Source organism: Nilaparvata lugens, chromosome 11 (assembly GCF_014356525.2).
Source record: "Nilaparvata lugens isolate BPH chromosome 11, ASM1435652v1, whole genome shotgun sequence".
Lineage (NCBI taxonomy): Eukaryota > Metazoa > Arthropoda > Insecta > Hemiptera > Delphacidae > Nilaparvata > Nilaparvata lugens.
The window spans coordinates 23,071,922-23,090,485 of record NC_052514.1 but is presented as its reverse complement, the minus strand read 5'-3'; the positions used below and the strand labels follow the sequence as shown (position 1 = coordinate 23,090,485).

The window sequence follows — 18,564 nt, the reverse complement described above, 5'->3', positions numbered from 1 at the left end:
ACTTGATTTATTCAAAAGTTCAACCGATAGGAAGCAGATTTATGACAACTTTCAACATATTGAGCGTAGTGATTTTAATTACATTTTGTGAAGATACTGAAGGCTGTTAGTGTCTTCTTAGCAGCTGAATACTCAGCAGCTACTAAAATGTTGTTCTACTCATCAACTGTTTGCCATTGCTGTGTTGGGACTTGTGCCCCGTTGTGAAAGTTTTGAGGGATTCAGGCCGATCAAACTCAATGAAGCGGGATCACTCAAGCCGGGATCTCGACTTAAAGTTGTTCCCTTCTTAGCAAACGAAAAGGGACAGGATTAATTCCGGAGATTGTCTCCAGAAAGGAATAAGCTTCTAGGCTGTGGGTGGGAGGAGGAAGACAGTGAGGACAATGAGAAAGATGTGGTGGAGAAGAGTAGTTGAAGAATGAGGAGAGTTTGAAGAAGGAGAAAATGGAAGCAGGGCTGGTGGTGGAGGAGGAAGTGGTGGTGGTGTTGGTGTAGGAGGAGAAAGGAAGGAAGAAGACAGAAGGAGAGGAGGTAGTGGAGAAGGAGGAATGGGATGGGAAGGAGTTGATGGAGTAAGAGGACGAGGTAGAAAAGGAGGAAAATCGAATCGAGGAGGAGTTAGTTGATGAAGGGTGAGAAGGGATAAAGGGGGTGGAGGAGGATTTGGAGGGAGGTGAGTTAATGAAGGTGAAGTTGATGGTGAAAGAGGGGAAGGAAGAGAAGGAGGAGGAAGAGGAGGAGAAGGAGTGAAAGAAGTTGGTGGAGGTGGAGGAGGAGATTGAGTGGTGAAAGGAGTAGAAGTATGGGGTGTAGAATGGGCCGTAAGAGTAGGAATGGAAGGAAGAGAAGGATAAGGACGAGGAGTGAAAGAGGAGAAGAAGAATGAGGATGAGGAGTAGGAGGAGGTGGTGGAGGAGTAGTAAAAGATGAAGTAACAGTAGGAGTGGGAGCAAGAAAAGGAGAAAGATGAGGAGCGATGGAGAAAAAATGGATAAGGAGGTGGAGGAGTAAGAGGAGAAGAAGGAGCAGGAGAAAGAGGAGAAGGAGCTGGAGAAAGACGAGGAGGATGAGCAGGAGGAGGTGGAGATAGAGGAAGTAGAAATGAGTGACGAGATGGAAGTCCATTTTCTATGAGTGTTTCCTTGAGACGTCTTCCAGAAGGCGTTATCTCTTCCATGGATTTCCTTGAAACAACGACAATAACCGAAACTAACCTCGTCTTGAAACGGATAACGACCATAAATAATTCATCACCTTTGAACAGTTGGAAGAGATACATGCGTTAGTAATGACAGTTCACAGTATTTCTATATAAAACGCATCATTGAGTTGAGAGACAGTACTGTAAGAACCATCAACTTCCATTATGAATGAAGCTAGTAGACAATATTGATGATTCGAATTGCCATTGAGGTATGAGAGCATTCAGAGATGCTTTAATTGTTGTGAGTGTAATATTGGAATTGATTGAACTGAAAAGAAAAATACGCGATATCATTGCCACTTTGAATTCTCAATATCGAAGTATTACCTATTATTTCTAACATCAAATACAAATTTACATTGCTCTTGTTTGTTGCAATAATTTTCTTAGTTTGACTTCCAACCACTCAGGAGCTCCTTGCATTTGAAAATTCTCAGATATACACGTGAGTTATTTGAGTTTCGTGACTCCCTACAGCCTAGTTCTCCTACAAAGGAATACTGTGCAAAGATAACAGCACATTTTTCGGAACCAGAGTGTAAATTCACAAACGAAGCATGAAAAAGTGAAGGGTGGAGAACAAGAAAGAGATAGAGAAAAGGGAGCATCTTGGGAAAAAGGTAGATGAAAGAACGAGTAAGCTGAGAAGCCTGACAGAAACATGAACTTGATAGAGTTGAACAAGGCGTTGACATTATTTACATAGCATTTTGGAGACGCGTTCACTGCTGTAGTGATCAGCGTCTGGAAGAAAATAAGAGGGAAAGGAGAAGAAAAAAGGTTGTCACGTTTGATAAGGAAGATTCAACTGCTCCCTGAAGATGGAATGATGATTTGACTGCAGATGTAGGTACTGTTCACTATTGACAAGAAGACTAGATTGATGAAGCTGATTCTTGCGGAAAGGTACATACAAGACAGAAACGACGAATAATTAGGAATGTAAATTTTGAAAAGTTGAGAATTTTGGTATGAGGTACTGGTAAAAGCCAGATGTATAAAGTACGCTCTAGAAGATCAATTGTTTTCAACATCATAATTTGCACAGACAGTTACCGTATTGGAATGTGTACTGTGAGTTTATAGTTTCTTCTCATAATCAATCAATCATTCATTGATAAAATATATATAGTGTGGATCTATTAACAAACAGTGTTTTTGATGAAGGCAGTCAAGGAATTTCATTCATGCCTCTTGAGACTTATCCCATAGGTTGTTTATCAAATTATTCAGTTAGATTCGCATAATGTTCTAATTGCATTTTATGATCTAATATTGTTCCATTTTCCACTAGCCTAGAATGTACACAGCATAACATATTCTTCCCATCCTGATTGTATGATTTTTGTAATGTTATTTTACTGAAAGAGTAATGAGCGGTGCTTGTGATGATGATGTTAGAGATAAATACTGTTGAAATCGACCAAAGAATCGCTGCTAACTCTCAATAATTGCTGATAAACTGTCTAGATAGAGGATGAAAAAGGTTATTATCTTTGAAGTTATATAGATGTGACTGGAGAAAAAATTGAATGAATAATCATAAACGTTCTTTGAAGGAGACGAATGGAAAGAAAAAAAAACAAATAAATCACATGGAAATTGGCATTTAGTTGATCAGTTCAGTTTAGAATGATTATAGATATTCCAAGAATAAAACTACCCTTTTTCAGTAGTGATGAGTAGGTGTCTTTCCAGTTGTTCTGTATTGAAGCTGTGTCCTTTTCCAGTGAAATGGTATTTTATTATTATACCTTGGTATTTCTAATTTTGGGCACGATAAAATTGAATAGACTACAAGGCTTGAACACCGCGAGGTTGGATTTATTGGATTTATTTAACTTCTTGGTAGGAGTTAGCCCAACTATTTGAAATGAAATATAAAAGATTACATCCTATGAATTCAAACGACTGAATTCCAATTTAGTTGAGAACAGTAGCTCGTGCAGACGAGCCATTCAGATAAATTTTGTTGGAAAGTTGTTGGGACCTGTTCATGCAGAATGACATTGTACTCCACTGATAGATCCACCAAATGTCATAAGCGTTCTTTGTTATAGCCTGGCATAGTCGTCTCTATTGGACAGAAATGTAGTATCACAGTATCACTTTGCCGAGAAGCCTGCAGGCGTTCTGAGGAATGGAATGAACGTTTTCCAGTACAAGGAAAACTACTACATAGACAAAAGTGTCCCGTCTCTTTCCAGATATCAGCTATCATTTCGGATTAGGACTGAAGGAGTCGTTGCTTCTGAAAGTGATGGTGTCTTTTCATTCGGAAAAGTTAATTCTCTGACTGAGCTGGCATTTCTTTTCCCCTTTTTCACTGGTCGTCTTCTTTCCTATCTATTTCTTCTCACAAGTCGAGGAAATTGGATTGGGAAATGACGGAGAATAGAATACACGACTTGGTCAGAATGGTGGACGCTTATTTATAAACTATCAAAGAAGGACAAGAATCGCCCTCTTTTATTCTAAATCTTACAGAATAATAATTGTTTTTGCTATTTTGTAGAGGAGGAACCATTCTTCTCCGACGATCAATGACTTGAATAAAATGTGAAATACTAGAGAATGTTTGCTATTCTTTAAGCTAGTTTCAGATGTGTTGAGAAATACTGATTTAATCAGAGTGATTCCTGGAGTGGAATACGATGATAGTTTGATTTCGAATTCCAAGGAGTCATTTTATTGTAGAGTATAAGTGAATCATTCTTAAACAAGGGAAATAAACTACAGAATGCTCTACAATGCAAATTACAAGAACATTTAATTACCCACAGTAAGGTATTTTAATATTTTAAAAAGAGACATACATTTAAAAAGCTCTTAGTATCAGCAGTGCATGTGCAGTGTATTTCAATTTTCGTTTACTGGGGATACATTCTACTTGTAAATATATTGCAAACTTCTATATTAAACCCTATGAACTATTAACTCATGAAAAAATAGAAGATACGAATAGCATTCAACGATACCGAATAAATAGTGTATTATCGACAGAGAGTTTTCTAAAAGTCCGTCCTCCTTCATTAAGTATGCTCTACTTCACTTCTCAAGATCTTTAACAAAGTTATGAATTGAAATTTCCCATCCTCTGTGACAAACAATTATAATTCGATAGATTATTAGAGAAGTTTGTCTTTGTTGGAGAATATGATTCTATCATTAAGTACAATTTCCATGAGAAAGTTGGGAAGTGTACACTTCAATGAACACTTCGGTGGAAAGCATCGGATTGCTTTCTTCATTTACAAAAATGCTATGGAAAGGAGGCTCAGTAACATTATTTTGAAGATCCAAGATTTAATTTAGGAATAGAATAAGAGCAATTAGTCTACGCCTGTAATTTTGGCGTTAAGATATAAGCCTCTATCGTTTGTAAAGTGCGCATAGATGTACTTATGATTTATATCATTGTTGTTCTTAGTTATTGTTGGAATCACTTGTCTCATTATAGAAAAAGATGCTACTGTAACTACTTCATGATACAAACATTAAGAATAAATATAATTTATTGATTTTAATAATTTCATTGATTCTCACCTCTAAACCAGTGTTGTCGAACATGTCTTGTATTTCCGGCCCAACTTGCTCCAGAAGGATCTTTCTCTCCTCCTGGAAATCTGGAAAAAGAGAAATTCTATTGAGAATCTGTTGAATAGGTAACATTATCACACATTATTGAAACTCTCTCAAACTGTTGAGAAAAAAGATATAAAAAATCTCTCGTATATGGTTTCATAATAGTTAAACAAACTAAATTTAGTGAAAAATGACCATTATTTAGAGGTATAGAACTGGATATTATTGGATATACGTACATTTCAATTGTACGAAATGGAAAAGCGGAGAGGTCACCGAGACTGGAATAAACTTGTTAGAGATTGAAAACATACATGTCTGTTTCATATAAATGATATTTCATGTGAATGAAGAAATCTAATGGTAATGTCCATGATTTTCCTTTATGGTTGTACTCATTGTTGCAAGATTTCAGAAAGTAATTTCTAGTTAACTAGTTGATCAAATTAACTTTTAGAATGTTTGAATAATTAGAGATCTGAAATACAATGAATCTCTGTGATATGAAAGAATATGTGCCATCCACATTCTAACACTTTGCGCTGAGTCTGATGGATTAATAAGTTACTTTTTGAGAAGAATAGGACTAACAGTCCAGAATAATCTCTTATAGGTGTGAATCGTTGAGAGTTATGAGAGAATTCATGTAGCTAGGGAAGAAGTGAGAGAGGTCTGATATTTATGGCACTCTTGGGTGTGTTCTCTGCACGAATGTCCGCATGATTTACAAGTGTGGAAATATCGGCGTTCTGTTATAACATGTATGGAGTACACAAGATTCATCAATTATGAGAAAATTCCAAACAATAAATCACTTTATACGATTCCACTGCAAGTCTGCAATAGTAGGCATTCTGTAGTAAAATATATCCAATAAAGGTATAATAATAATAATAATAATCTCATAGGAATAATCGTTCCATTATACGTATATTATACTGATGAGAAAACATGATATTGTATGTATTTGTCGATAATGAAACATTTTTTCATGAAGAATTATGATTGTAGCTATTTGAATGCTTCTTCATGAACTCATCAGTCTTGTAAGATGTTATCCCATGTCTTTTTTGATAAGGAGTATAAAGTTAATAAAAAAATAGAAGAATGTGAGATAATAATACGATTTTAAGAATGGATTTCTTGGAAATAAGAAACATAGACTCAACATCACATAGTCATTCAAAAAGAAACATAATATTTGATTAAATTCAATGCATTTTGAATTGGTATGCATGGATAGCATCTTATGTTGATATCATTATTATGAATATTGGGAGTTTGTTGTTGGTACAAAACTTCAATTTCCTCTAGCAGGACAAAATAAATATCAATATTGTATTCAACATCCTCGTGCATTAATAATTTCCAAGATTTCTCAAAGTATGTTCTGCTCAGTATCAACCATAAAAGACAAGCTTTGCCTGACTGGATCGAATAAATCATCTCTTATTCGCTTCGGATTCACTCTCCTTTCTATAAATAAGTACACTCAAGTCTGAGCAAACAGATTATTGCTGAATGTAGAGGAAATGGCAGATAAATATTTGCTTTTATTCAGCTGGAAAGCAAATAATGTAATCTTTAGTGAGCTGAAATATATATTTGAGGAGCACAATATGATTGCCGATTCTCATCCCCCTCTCTTCGTCCATGCTCCTCTAACAAGAGCTCAATACTTTTCAGTCGATATAAGCTTCTGTAAATACTACTCGTTTATTTTTTCTGAGCTTCATCCAAATACTCCTTTCTGATGAATACAACACACTCTCTAGTGAAATGCTGATATGAATAGTCAGTTTTTGAAAAGCAAAGCTCTCAAGTTTCCAATAAAGCAGTTATACTCAATTCAGTATAATATTTTCAACTGTACTAGTGGATTATTGAATTAGAATCATGAATATAGTCCCATATTACTGAGACATCACTGGAACTAGCTAGTTCTCCTTCATTCAAGACTAAAATATTCATTTCTGTTCTTTCATGATTATCCTTTTGAGAATCCTTATCATCTGTTGGTAAGTTACAATATTATAATATTTCTTCTCTCAATAGATGTGTCTTGTGTACTGGAAATCAGCAAACAAATTATTTGTATAAATAATTCAAACAGTAACAATAGTTTGCTCATTATAACTTTGTGTTTGAGAACTACTTAAACAGTGAATGAATGAATTATTTATTTATAGAAAAGGAACATAACTGTACATTACATAACTATGGTGGTTGTGCATTACGTTCTCAAGTAATATTTTTTTCATGAGGTTGAATGAGTCATGATAATAATATTTTTCTTGGATTTTATATTATTCAATATAGGAAAAAACATTGCATGATAGATTGACGTTTCGCAAATTATGTTATTCTTCTCCTCATTATCACTATATTATTAGCTTTCAGAGTAGTATCATCTGCAGTATCGAAGGATAGCTATTGGTCTCGGTACCAAGGTACAGGTTTAATCATTCACGAACATATAATAGGAGAAGATAAGGAACAATGAATGGATATATGAATGGAGCATAGAGAAATATATAAATGTGAGTGTTAAGATGTGAGGCAGTGAAATGTATGGCAGTTCTACACCATGTCAATGATACAGCCTACCAGAGTAGAGAGAGATAAAAAACAGAATTGATGAGCTGGTTTGAAAAGAATTGGGATGCGAGGAGAAAAAGATGGAACAATGAACAAAGAAGATAGGAAATATATACGGTTCTCGATGCCTGGTACAATGGGCCCCAAGAGGAAACTCACAACGTTAAATAACTAATACTGTTTTTTGCAGGGAAAGCTGCCAAAGATACTCTCTCGTTACTCTAGACAAAGAGGAAGACGTGGAAGGCGACGAGAGAAAGATAGGGCAAAAGAATAAGTAATTTTAGAGTGATAAATAGGCCGTAGTTCTCCTAGGAGAAACTTTTGGGTCATAGTTGATACTTTTTCCTCTCTTTCTGTATCTCTTTCCAAGTTTTTAAATAAGCAACAGAATATAACATTAGCTATCATTAATGTAAAAGGATAATTTTCCAATCAGTCACACTCGTCACATAAGAACGTCACACTCGTATGACCAGTGAAAGCTTAATCTACATCCTGTTTGATCCCCAATACATTAATTTATATTTTGCAAAATGAAAAAACAATTTGAATGATTTCCGTAAGTAACTGATTAAACTATTATGATGACAGAAGATAATGTGCATGTATTGATAACTATTATACATTATTCCGCTCGTAACATTGAATCAAGCTAGTTATGACAAAAAGGAGTATATCTAATGAGTTTCTCTCCTATGTGATTAGCCTCATAAATACGGCATTTCCAAGCCGAGATAAATTCATTTTTGTATTATTTATAAATCACAAAGTAATACACTATTTCTAAAGAACAATATATGCTATAGTTGTAACTTTTATTATTATGAAGGAAATAAGAAATAACATATATACTTATAAAAAAGATGGTAAACTTATAACAAGAACTAAGAATCATATTATTTTCAGATCGCGGTTGTATCTAATTGTCTTCTTTAAAGTAACAATTGACAAGCTCAAACATTTTTCACTAAGAATATGATTCTCACACGTGACATCTGAAACGAAGTAGCATCAACTCCAATTACATTGAACAGAAGCTATGATTAGAAAGACAGACATCTCGACTTTTTAACAGGATTACCCAACCGATTCTACTGTGAATCACAGCAACGAAGTAATCCACAGAAGAGTAACAAGAGCTGGAATTGAATTAGCGAGCAGCTGCAGTGCAGATAATGGAGAGATTGGGGATGGAATATTGTTGCCACAGAGTATTGTTTGACGCGAGCGGTTTTTGTGGTTTTAAACGCGCGCACTCGCGCACACAAACACGTGACCGCAATCGAATTAGCCGCGATGATACTAGAGCGAATTTCACTTTAAACTTCCAGCATTACTCATGGATAGTATTTATGGTTTCCATTCAACCAATGCTGACTGTTGAGAGAGTCAACTGCAAACGCAAAACTACAGGTTGGTCTGGGCAGCCCCTCATTCGTCGTCATCCATATTTATTCGCCGATAAATATGTCCCTGGTGAAGACACATGGGATAAAAACATTGTCATGCAGTTTGTTATCTCATTGGCTGAATTGAGTTTTGTCATAATATACTAGATCTCTATCCAATCCACATGTTGTTATAAAAACCCTGTTTGTTTGGTTCATTGGAATAATCTTTATCATAGATAAAAATATATCGATTAAAGAATATTCCATCAGTTTATCATTGGAAGATAGAAACTCAACTGATCTTGAGAGAAAATCGTCCACTTACCAAATAGTTGAAGATGATAAATCACTCAACTAGCTTAGTCTAGGTCATCTATGTATTTTATATACGTTATAATCCAATTGAAAAAACACAGTTTCATTTTAGTCAAATCCATATTCATTAAATTTATTGACAGAGCTGCAGATACGTGTTGAGCCAACACATATCCAGCTGTATTGACGTGTTGGTTTCAGCACGAACCTGCAGCTTTGTTAATAAATTTAATAGAGAATTAGGATTCGACTAAAATGAAACTGTGTTTTTTAAATTATGAAGCAGTTCTACAATATCAATGTATATTCAACAAATTTAATCAAAAATAATCTATATGTACATTCACTACATTCCCACCAAACTCGAATCAGATATAAGTATTTGGAAGAATGGGACCTTCATGTAACATGATAGTGACATGTAAAACATGATAATGGATCGCGTTTCAGCAAGATTACATCCAGTTTATTTCGATTTCCATCTGATTGGAGGAATCGATCGGAACTGAAAGCTAAAATGCGATCTGCCCGTACTATTATTGTAACAGTCGATGGAAGGAACTGGATATGCAACCGGTCGTACACAAGCCTACATTGTAGTAGTCCACAGTCCAGTCCAGTCAATAAAGAAAGACATGAAAAAGAGGGTGTGCTTGCAATATAATATATACTACTAGCCGTCAGGCTCGCTTCGCTCGCCATATCCGTCTAGCAAGGGGGCTAGACCCCCTCCCCCGACTCCGCCCCCTGGACCCCCGACTGGATCATCCAAGAATGAGATCAGCAGGCTCGCTTCGCTCGCCTGCATTTTTCATTTGGGCATTTTTATCATATATTAGGACAATCCAGTCGGGGGTCCAGACTAAACGGATATGGCGAGCGAAGCGAGCCTGACTGCTAGTAATATAATATTCCCAGGATTGAAGTAGCAGTGCTTAATCAATTTTTCCGCGATAAATGCATTTAAATCTTCAACTTGGTGCCAACCTAACAAAGTCAACTCAACTCAATGCCAACCTGACAAAATTATTAATTTAGTTGCCAGTTAACAACTGTTTCGAAGAGGTACTCTATCTAGATTATAGTTCTATAGTAACATATGATATGAAAATTTCAATTATAATTAAGAGATTGGGAGAAGAAGAATATACATGCTAAAAGACGAACTTTAAACCCTTAAAAACAACCCTTAGAGTTAAAATATTGCCAAAAGATTTCTTAGTGCGCCTCTAAAGGGCTAACTGAACATACCTACCAAATTTGAACGTTTTTGGTCCGGTAGATTTTTAGTTATGCGAGTGAGTGAGTGAGTGAGTGCCATTTCGCTTTTATATATATAGATTGTAGCTCTGGTTTTTTAATATACTATTTGGATACCCGAGATAAGTCCAGAACCAATTTATTCATGCAAAATTTCCTTGTGCTAGATACATAGTGGCCCAAAAACCTCGGTTCATTTCCATTTTTCAGCTATTATATTTCCGCCAAATCCAGTAATTAGACAGAAGAATTTGCTCTTGCCTTTTTTTAGATTATAGCATTCTGAATAAAATGAGAACATTCGGAACTATCCACCTCCAATGAGTACTGAGCTATGATTTTTCAAAAATGAGTGGGTAGAATATTAATAAAAAATCAACTTTGATGAATTTTAGTTTTTGTCAACAATATCTTCAGATTTTCACCATCTATATGTATCATCCATGTATCATCTATATGTATTCATTATCTTTCTGAGCGTAATTATGTGCTCTACAATCTGAGACAAAGTAGAGCGCTCTATATCATATACATTTCCAGGTACACCTGACAACAATGCTCCTTGTATTGTGAAAAACACATAATTTTTATCTTCAACCATCATCACCAACTTAATTGTCCTCACAGTGATATTTCGCATGATGAAAGAAGTTCATTTGATTATGTTTCATGAGAATCACCCGTTAGATGCACATAATTTCAGTATTTCCCAGTGGAGAGGAGTGCATAGGGACACCTCAAGGATCAAAATTCAAACACTTATAACTTCTGACACAATGCTCAGATCTCATTGGACTACACTTCGTTCTTCTCGGCTCGTCAAGGCGGTTCAAAATTGAGCATAATAAGTTTAATTCGGTAGAAAAATGGAAAATATATTGTTGAGTTTACTTAAGCCCACTCGCTGAAAAATAGAAAATGAGCAGAAACTACGAGGTTTTTGGGCCACTCTATATCTAGCACAAGGAAATTTTGAATGAAAGAGTTGGTTCTGGAACTATCTCATGTATCAAAATAATATACTGTATTTAAAAATCATAACTATTAAAGAGAATAGGCCTAACGATTTTCATCAAGCTGTTTTGGAAGTTGAAGCACATGCAATCCAAAGCAAATGCATTTCTTCAACGTTAAAATGGATAAAGACTGTAACAATATTCATTGTTCCAATTGTGAATGATGAGGATTATGCTGATTGTCATGAGAAGTCAGTCTGTAATAACAATTTATTTCGCTGCTTTGCTTTTCTGCGTTGTGTAGTGTCGACTCTGTAAGTGAGTGCGTAGAAGGCACACTACTAGAGAAATCAACGATTTTTCAAGACCATCTCCGCCTTCTTAGGAAATGATCCATGTTCCCAAGCTGGCTAAAAATGCAGCCAGCTTTGCTTATTGTCAAGAGACTTTACAATCCTTTAAGAAGATTAAAAGGCAACTTCAACTTCTCAACGGACGACACTCCACGATGACTCTTCAGCAGCGCTCATTTTAATAGCTCCTCAACACATTTCGACTCCAAACTCTTGTTGAATTTTTGAAGAAAAGTGATTTTCCTGCTCTCTGATGTTTGATTCACTATTAATCAAGTAGACCCTTGTTCGTCTACTAACCTTGAACAAGGGTTCAATTTCTTAATTTTTTTCCAATGACAATCTAGTATGAAAATAGAAACTTGTTTAATGAGAATCAAAATTGATAGTTCTTTGTTTGTTTTCGCGGCGTAGGATTTGTTCAATTCATTCAACATTTAGAAATTTTCTCTAAAACCTACTCCATTCAAGATCTCAAAATGTCATAAATCAATCTATTTTGATTTGGAAGCATGAAAGCTTCCACAAACCATCATTGCATAGGGAGTATCACTAAAATGTAATTAACTACTGGACAACAAGATGAATTTCCATTAGTGCAGAGCACTCTTTAAATCGAATCAATCAATCAATCTATCAATTTTATCCAAATCAACACAATACAATATACATAAAAGAAATCAAAACACAAAAAAAATCACAATCAAAGATACATTTCTAATAAAATACAAAAACAGGCTTCATGGTGGGGTGTGCTGAAAAGAAAGAAAGGACGGAAAATACCTAGCCAACTATGGTTTCTCATGTAATAGGCGAGTAGAGGGTATGGAAAGTAAGGAATGAATGGTGAAGAGAAAAAGAGAAGGGAAGTATTAAAGAAGAATTGGAAAAAAAGAGAGAAAAAATGTGCAAAAATTATAAGCGAGTCCACTTTCAGCAATTGTATCTAAAAGAATTGGCCTTGCAAACAGTATTTTGAGCAGAAATTTATTTATTTATTTATTTATAAGGTTAGCAAAAAAAAAAATACAATAATCGGAAAAGAAAAAACAGAAAAATCCCGAGATTCATACGATATGGAAGAAAAAGTTACTGCATGTCCAATTTTTAATTTCTAGTTTAGTTTCTTTACTAATCTTAGAGCCTATGAGGAAGTGGTCCGGAATAAGGTTTATTATTTTGGTGTTTATATGGATCAACTGTTTCCTTATACATACTATATTGGTGTGATATGTGACATATTATCTATTTGCAGTGAGCCTTAAATGATAATCATTTACAATTGAATTTAAAGTGCGAGGAAAAAGGTATTCATATTATTTTTATCGAGTATTCAATACCTTGAAGTCACTAAAAACTGATTGATTTAACTAGAGCATGATATACCATTTCTAAATTTTTCTTATTGGAATTTTATTTATTTGATAGAATTTGTAAGATAAATATCTAATTCTTCTACAGACGGACTTAATATGTACATCCCACTTTAGATGATCATCCATTATGATTCCCTAGTATTTAATATTATTGACTTTTTCATAGTGGGACAATCACAAATGAATGAACCTATTACTTATCGCAAGCTGCTTATTTCTATTTTGATCATAGTTCACTTATTGATATCAATGTGAGAATAATCTAAACGATTTTCTCCTACTCCCATTCATCAATCACTCAAGAAGATAAAAAGTGGCTTGGAGAAATATATTCACTCGTGGTGAACAAATCGATAAGTCAATAGATAACTTACTCTACAGTACTTATTATCCTCGTTATACTGTTGTGAAATGATATCGTTTGTGAACAGGGAAACAAAGTAAATTAGCATCCTGCGTTCTCACCCGAAATTGGACCAATTATGAAGCAATCTAATAATTGCTATGTGCTTCACAATTAAGGCGAGTGTAGCATTTCCACCACTAACCCAAATCTGGCAGAATAAGATTTCCCCCATCAGTGTCTAGATTAAAGGGCTCTCTAATTATTCACACCAAACATATCACCGACGTCATATTATCTCCAGCTGCAGCTATCTGTTGGCTCTCAACAGTCTTTCATCTTTGTCAAAATGCCTCGCTATAATTCTGTGCCAGTTACAGCCTTTATGCCATCATTGCAGGCCCTATGTTGAGGTGAGAGGACAAGAACGTAGGGAGTTAAGAGATAAGGAGAAAATGAGGGATACTTGTGGAGAGAACATAAGGAAATGAGAAATACATGTGGAGAGAATAATGTAGAAATAGATATAGACAATTACATAATGTAATTTTCGGTTTGGAAAAGACGAATTCAGGAAGGAGATGTTTGGAAGAAAGAGTAGCGGAAAGAGAATAGTAGAGGATAAAAAAGTATTTGAAATACAAACAAAAACAGATTTGGGAAACTTAAGTTCATCATGATTAAATACAGTGAATAGTAATGTTGGACTGGTGAGGACAAAAAAGGTAGTTCTGTAGGCCTAGTGACGAAAAAAGGGAAAGAGAAAAAATGATTGAGAAAGGAAGTGAAGACGAGGAACATGAGGTAGGAGAAAAATAAGAAATAAATATCTTAATGGAGAGAGCGAGTCATGATAGAAAAATTGACATGATGTGTGATTCTATATAATAAAATAAGAAATGGGTCAAAAAAATGGAACGATCAGAATAGGAGTGATAACAGAGATTAAAAAAGAAGAAGAAGAATTCAAATAGATTTGTCAAGAAAGTGAAGAGGAACCCATGGCATAACAGAAAGGAAGTCTTTGAAAACAGAGACGGCGAAAAGGGGAAAGAAAAATGGAGAGAAATAAGAGTAATGAAAAGTAATAATAGAGTGGAATTAAGCAAAGGAAGTAGGAGGGAGAAATAAACCTAATTGAAAAATGAAAAAGTGGATGAGAGAGGTGGTAGAAGAACGAATAGTGCTGGAGCGTATTGAAGAAGGAAGAATTATAATTATTACCGGGAAGAGAGAAAACCTATCAATCCGAATAAAAAAGAGTTGTCGAGCAAAGAGAGAAGAAAAAGAATAAATTATAGGAAAATAGATGAAATGTGAGTGGAGAGAATATTGGTTTAGTAGTCTAGAAAGATTCAGGTAGATTTATTTTAGGAATTGATAAAGGAAAACCGTAGGAGAGGATAGGGGTTACACTCCACTCCTCCTGAGTTTCCTCTTCAGTCGGTGAGCTTCCTCCTCGCTACACCAGCGTCAATTTACTGCCTGAACGTGCTCGTTTTGGAGCATATACCGCACTAAAATGGACCAATTTAGTGGAGGGAATTAATAATAAGGTGCCTGCCTCCATTATCACTGGCTGCTGTCGTTCTAACTCCACTCTTGAAATTCTCCCATCCGACGCGAAACAATTTCTCCTCCTCACTCTTTATCGTTTCTCTCCTCACACTCATCCTTCAATCTGCCTCTCTCACACTGGATTCCGCATTCCCTCTCCTCGACACTTTCTCCCTCATCCACATGGGAGATTTCTCGAGTCTTTCTCTCTCATGCACATGGGAAGTTCCTGTTTGGTCGTCAGACAACCGACGACTAATCTCGAACCGAACCGCTGCCGTAATTGAATTTGCCCCGCCGTGGCGACGGACCGCGTCGTAAAAACGTTACGTTACGTACGCCACGATAAAAAACTACAACGAACAGCATGCCCACGTTCTGCGATAATGGAGCGTGGCATCACTTTGGTACAGTCGCTAACTGGTGATGCATTAGGCATCTCAAACAATTACTCATCAAATTACCACACCATAGAATTCTTAACATAATATGTTCATATAATAATATTATAGTGTTTTATCACGAGTGATCATCACCATACATAAGTTAATCAATGTAATGATTCTATTCTTGGAGAAATAAAAATATTCATGTGGTAGAAATGAGATCTGCTTAAATCCCTAATACATAAATGACTGTACTAATCATTCAAATTATTGTATTCATTTGTTTCTGCTACACCCAAACGTAAAACAGTGGAAGAGAACTGGGTTTCAAAATATTGCTATCACATTAATTTAACGTGCATGGAATAGGTAGTAATTAAGAAGTATTCCTATCCAATTAATCAATATTAACATTCGTATTGATTCATTGAAATGAGTAGATTCTATACAAAAAAAGTCAATTCGGAATATGATGATGACTTATTGAATGTACTTGCTTCTTATAATTTTAGCTAATAGAGGAGAATATTTCAAGAGGCTGAAGATATTAAGGAACCTCCATCGTAATGTGTTACAGAATTCTTTTATTGATTCCTTGTTGGAACCTACTTGATTGATTCTCGAATCAAATCTTTATTCTGTGTCCAATAGAGAGCAATGATACAGGAAAATCTTCTTTGAAAATTGATTTACAACAATGAGCCATTCGGTCGAAATATATTTCCGATCAAGCTACTGAGTGTTCGTCAAGTTAAAGCTGGACTGGGAGCTTTGCAGACTTGACCTCTGCTAGGAACATGGTATATTACGAGAGGAAATAAAAGGAAATGAACGAAATGATTGGCTAGTGGCTCTCTTAAGGGATTAGATGACCGATACCAATTTGTAGGGGTAGGTATGTGGTAGATAAGTTGAAGTATATGTAGCTACTATAAGAGCTGCAATAATTGATTGATGGATAGGACAAGAGATTTGTGCAACGTACTATAACTTTGCTTGGATTTTCAGTACTGTTCCAACGTATTTTCTGAAAAATCAATACGAAGTATCATTAAGAAACTAATACGATTTGAACCACTGATGATTATCAAGATTTTGTTAGTCTTACACCAGTCTTATCTAGTTTCAATTCAGATAGTTCAGTTCCACCTCTAGATCTAGTTCCACTTCCACTTGGAAATGAATTGACTGAAGAGAAATACAATATTATCTCAGTTAACAAACTACAACAATTGAATGAATTTCACGGTGATAAACTGAAATTGAAAAATGAACTAGCATCGCATCCCACTGTACCAATCTTTTAGATAAGGGACTTATCTCTCTGGTCATGTGACTCAGAAGTAACTTCAAAGTATTGATTAGTAATAGATTCAAAGTATCGAGAATCTGATTGAACCAAATTTGAGAAGACTATAGATAGACTTACGACAATAGATTTCTAATGCTATTAAGAATAAAAGAACTATGTTTCCCAGATAAATCCATCAATCAGTATGAGGTGGATGAACATGTTCAGTAACTAATGAACTGATCTATCACTTCATATGAGGTATAATGTTTAACTCCATATTGAGCAATATCCAAACATGTTCAACTCATCAAACTATAATACCAACTTCATATTCATTCCTCAGTTTGATTGGGATTGATTGAAGGGACATATTGAATACTACATTATTACACTGTATAGTTGGATTGAAATGAGATTAATGCATTTCTGAGATGATCAATCTGAATAGAACTCAAACTCATTAGCTCTCGCTCAAAATACACACACAGCGTGACAATTGGAACTCGAACAAGTTTGATTACAATAGTGCAACGTCTGTAACTGTTTCAATTAGAGCAGAATTTACTGCAGCCAAACAGTTGGGAGTTGGTAGCGTGTACGCTTCTAAATGTCTTTGTTTGTTGATGTATCAGTGTGTAGGTGTGTGTGTGCGCGTCGGCTCATTTCCAGAAAATAGAGCGATTGCTAAGAGTACTCGGCGGATAAATTACAACCCTGAGAAACAGAAGAAAGTTCCGAGTCTAATCTTTGCTAGCACATAATCCCCACCATTTCCCTCTCTATCACTCCACAACATATATATTCTTCCCTAACTCTCTCCCTTCTCTCACATCTTAGTACAGTCTTTTCCCTCTCACTCTCTCTCTGTCCGTCACTCTCACTCTTTCTCTATCTCTTTCTGTCCTGCCAACTCTTTCTTACACGGTCGGTTTTATTGCGACAGCCTTGTAAAACTCTCACCACAACCGACAAATTATTATTCTCAATCACTCACATGGAAGCTTTCATTTGCTGTTGTTCATTCCACTCAGCCTAAAGACAGTCCAAGATATACTCGCAGCTCAAGGCTAGGTCTTGTTGAGATCTCTCAACTTATCAAAAACGATAAGCTCGAAAATTTGTATCATAATTTTCAGCCTCGGAGTGTTGTTTTTTTATAGTTCATTCTGTAACTATCTTGAAAAAGACATAATTTTTCTAGAAAATGTGATTCAGGAATAAAAAACTATGTCACTTATCCTCTGTGGCAATTTTCATTGTGATAACTCGATTTCTAAGCTACATTATATGTTCGAAAATTGTTTTGAGAAGCTACAATTCAAAAAACGAGATGGAATTATAGCTTCAGAGAAACTCAGGATTTTTTCGAAAACCTTTTTAATATGTAGTACTATAGAAAGCTATGAAGAAGAAAAGCCCATGGAATTTATAGAAGGACTAACAATGCTTTACTGTTCGATTATTATACGACAGTTGCATTTCAATGCCTAGAAAATAATGTGTTAAGTATACTTGGAAGCCCAGTGATTATTTTATCACTGGCAAGTAGTAATGTAATAAGAAAACGGTCATGAAAATATCATGAATTGACGTCTTTGTAGTGAATCTGTCTGAAGAACACTCTAATAATTACTCAGATTCATTTTCAGTTTGTTTCGTTATCAGACTGACGATGGAATCTCTCCTACAAGAGTGAAGTTGCAGCCAAGTGAGGTGGAATGTGGTACGGAAAAATTATTCAGAAACATAGTTGGTTAATGCTTTACGGAGGAGAAGATTTCCTTGGTGGGATAATTTGCAATTCCGATGAGTTCACACCGCACGATGATTTCGAATCTGTTCCGGCGGAAAAACGGAAAATGCAAGAGTTTTTCCGGAAGCCGGAAGTGGAATGGAGGGTTGAGGGGAAACTCAGCAAGAACCGTGAGATTGCTTGAGGC

General features: G+C 35.5%; 1 protein-coding gene across 1 annotated transcript in view; it reads right to left on the bottom strand.

Moving 5' to 3' along the window:
* The window catches only part of LOC120348902, a 224,617-nt gene that overhangs the window by 29,249 nt on the left and 176,804 nt on the right, over window positions 1-18,564 (bottom strand). The window contains exon 4 of the mRNA XM_039438222.1: window positions 4,754-4,833. Within this exon, the coding sequence (XP_039294156.1) occupies window positions 4,754-4,833 (80 nt within the window). The remainder of the gene's footprint in view (window positions 1-4,753; window positions 4,834-18,564) is intronic.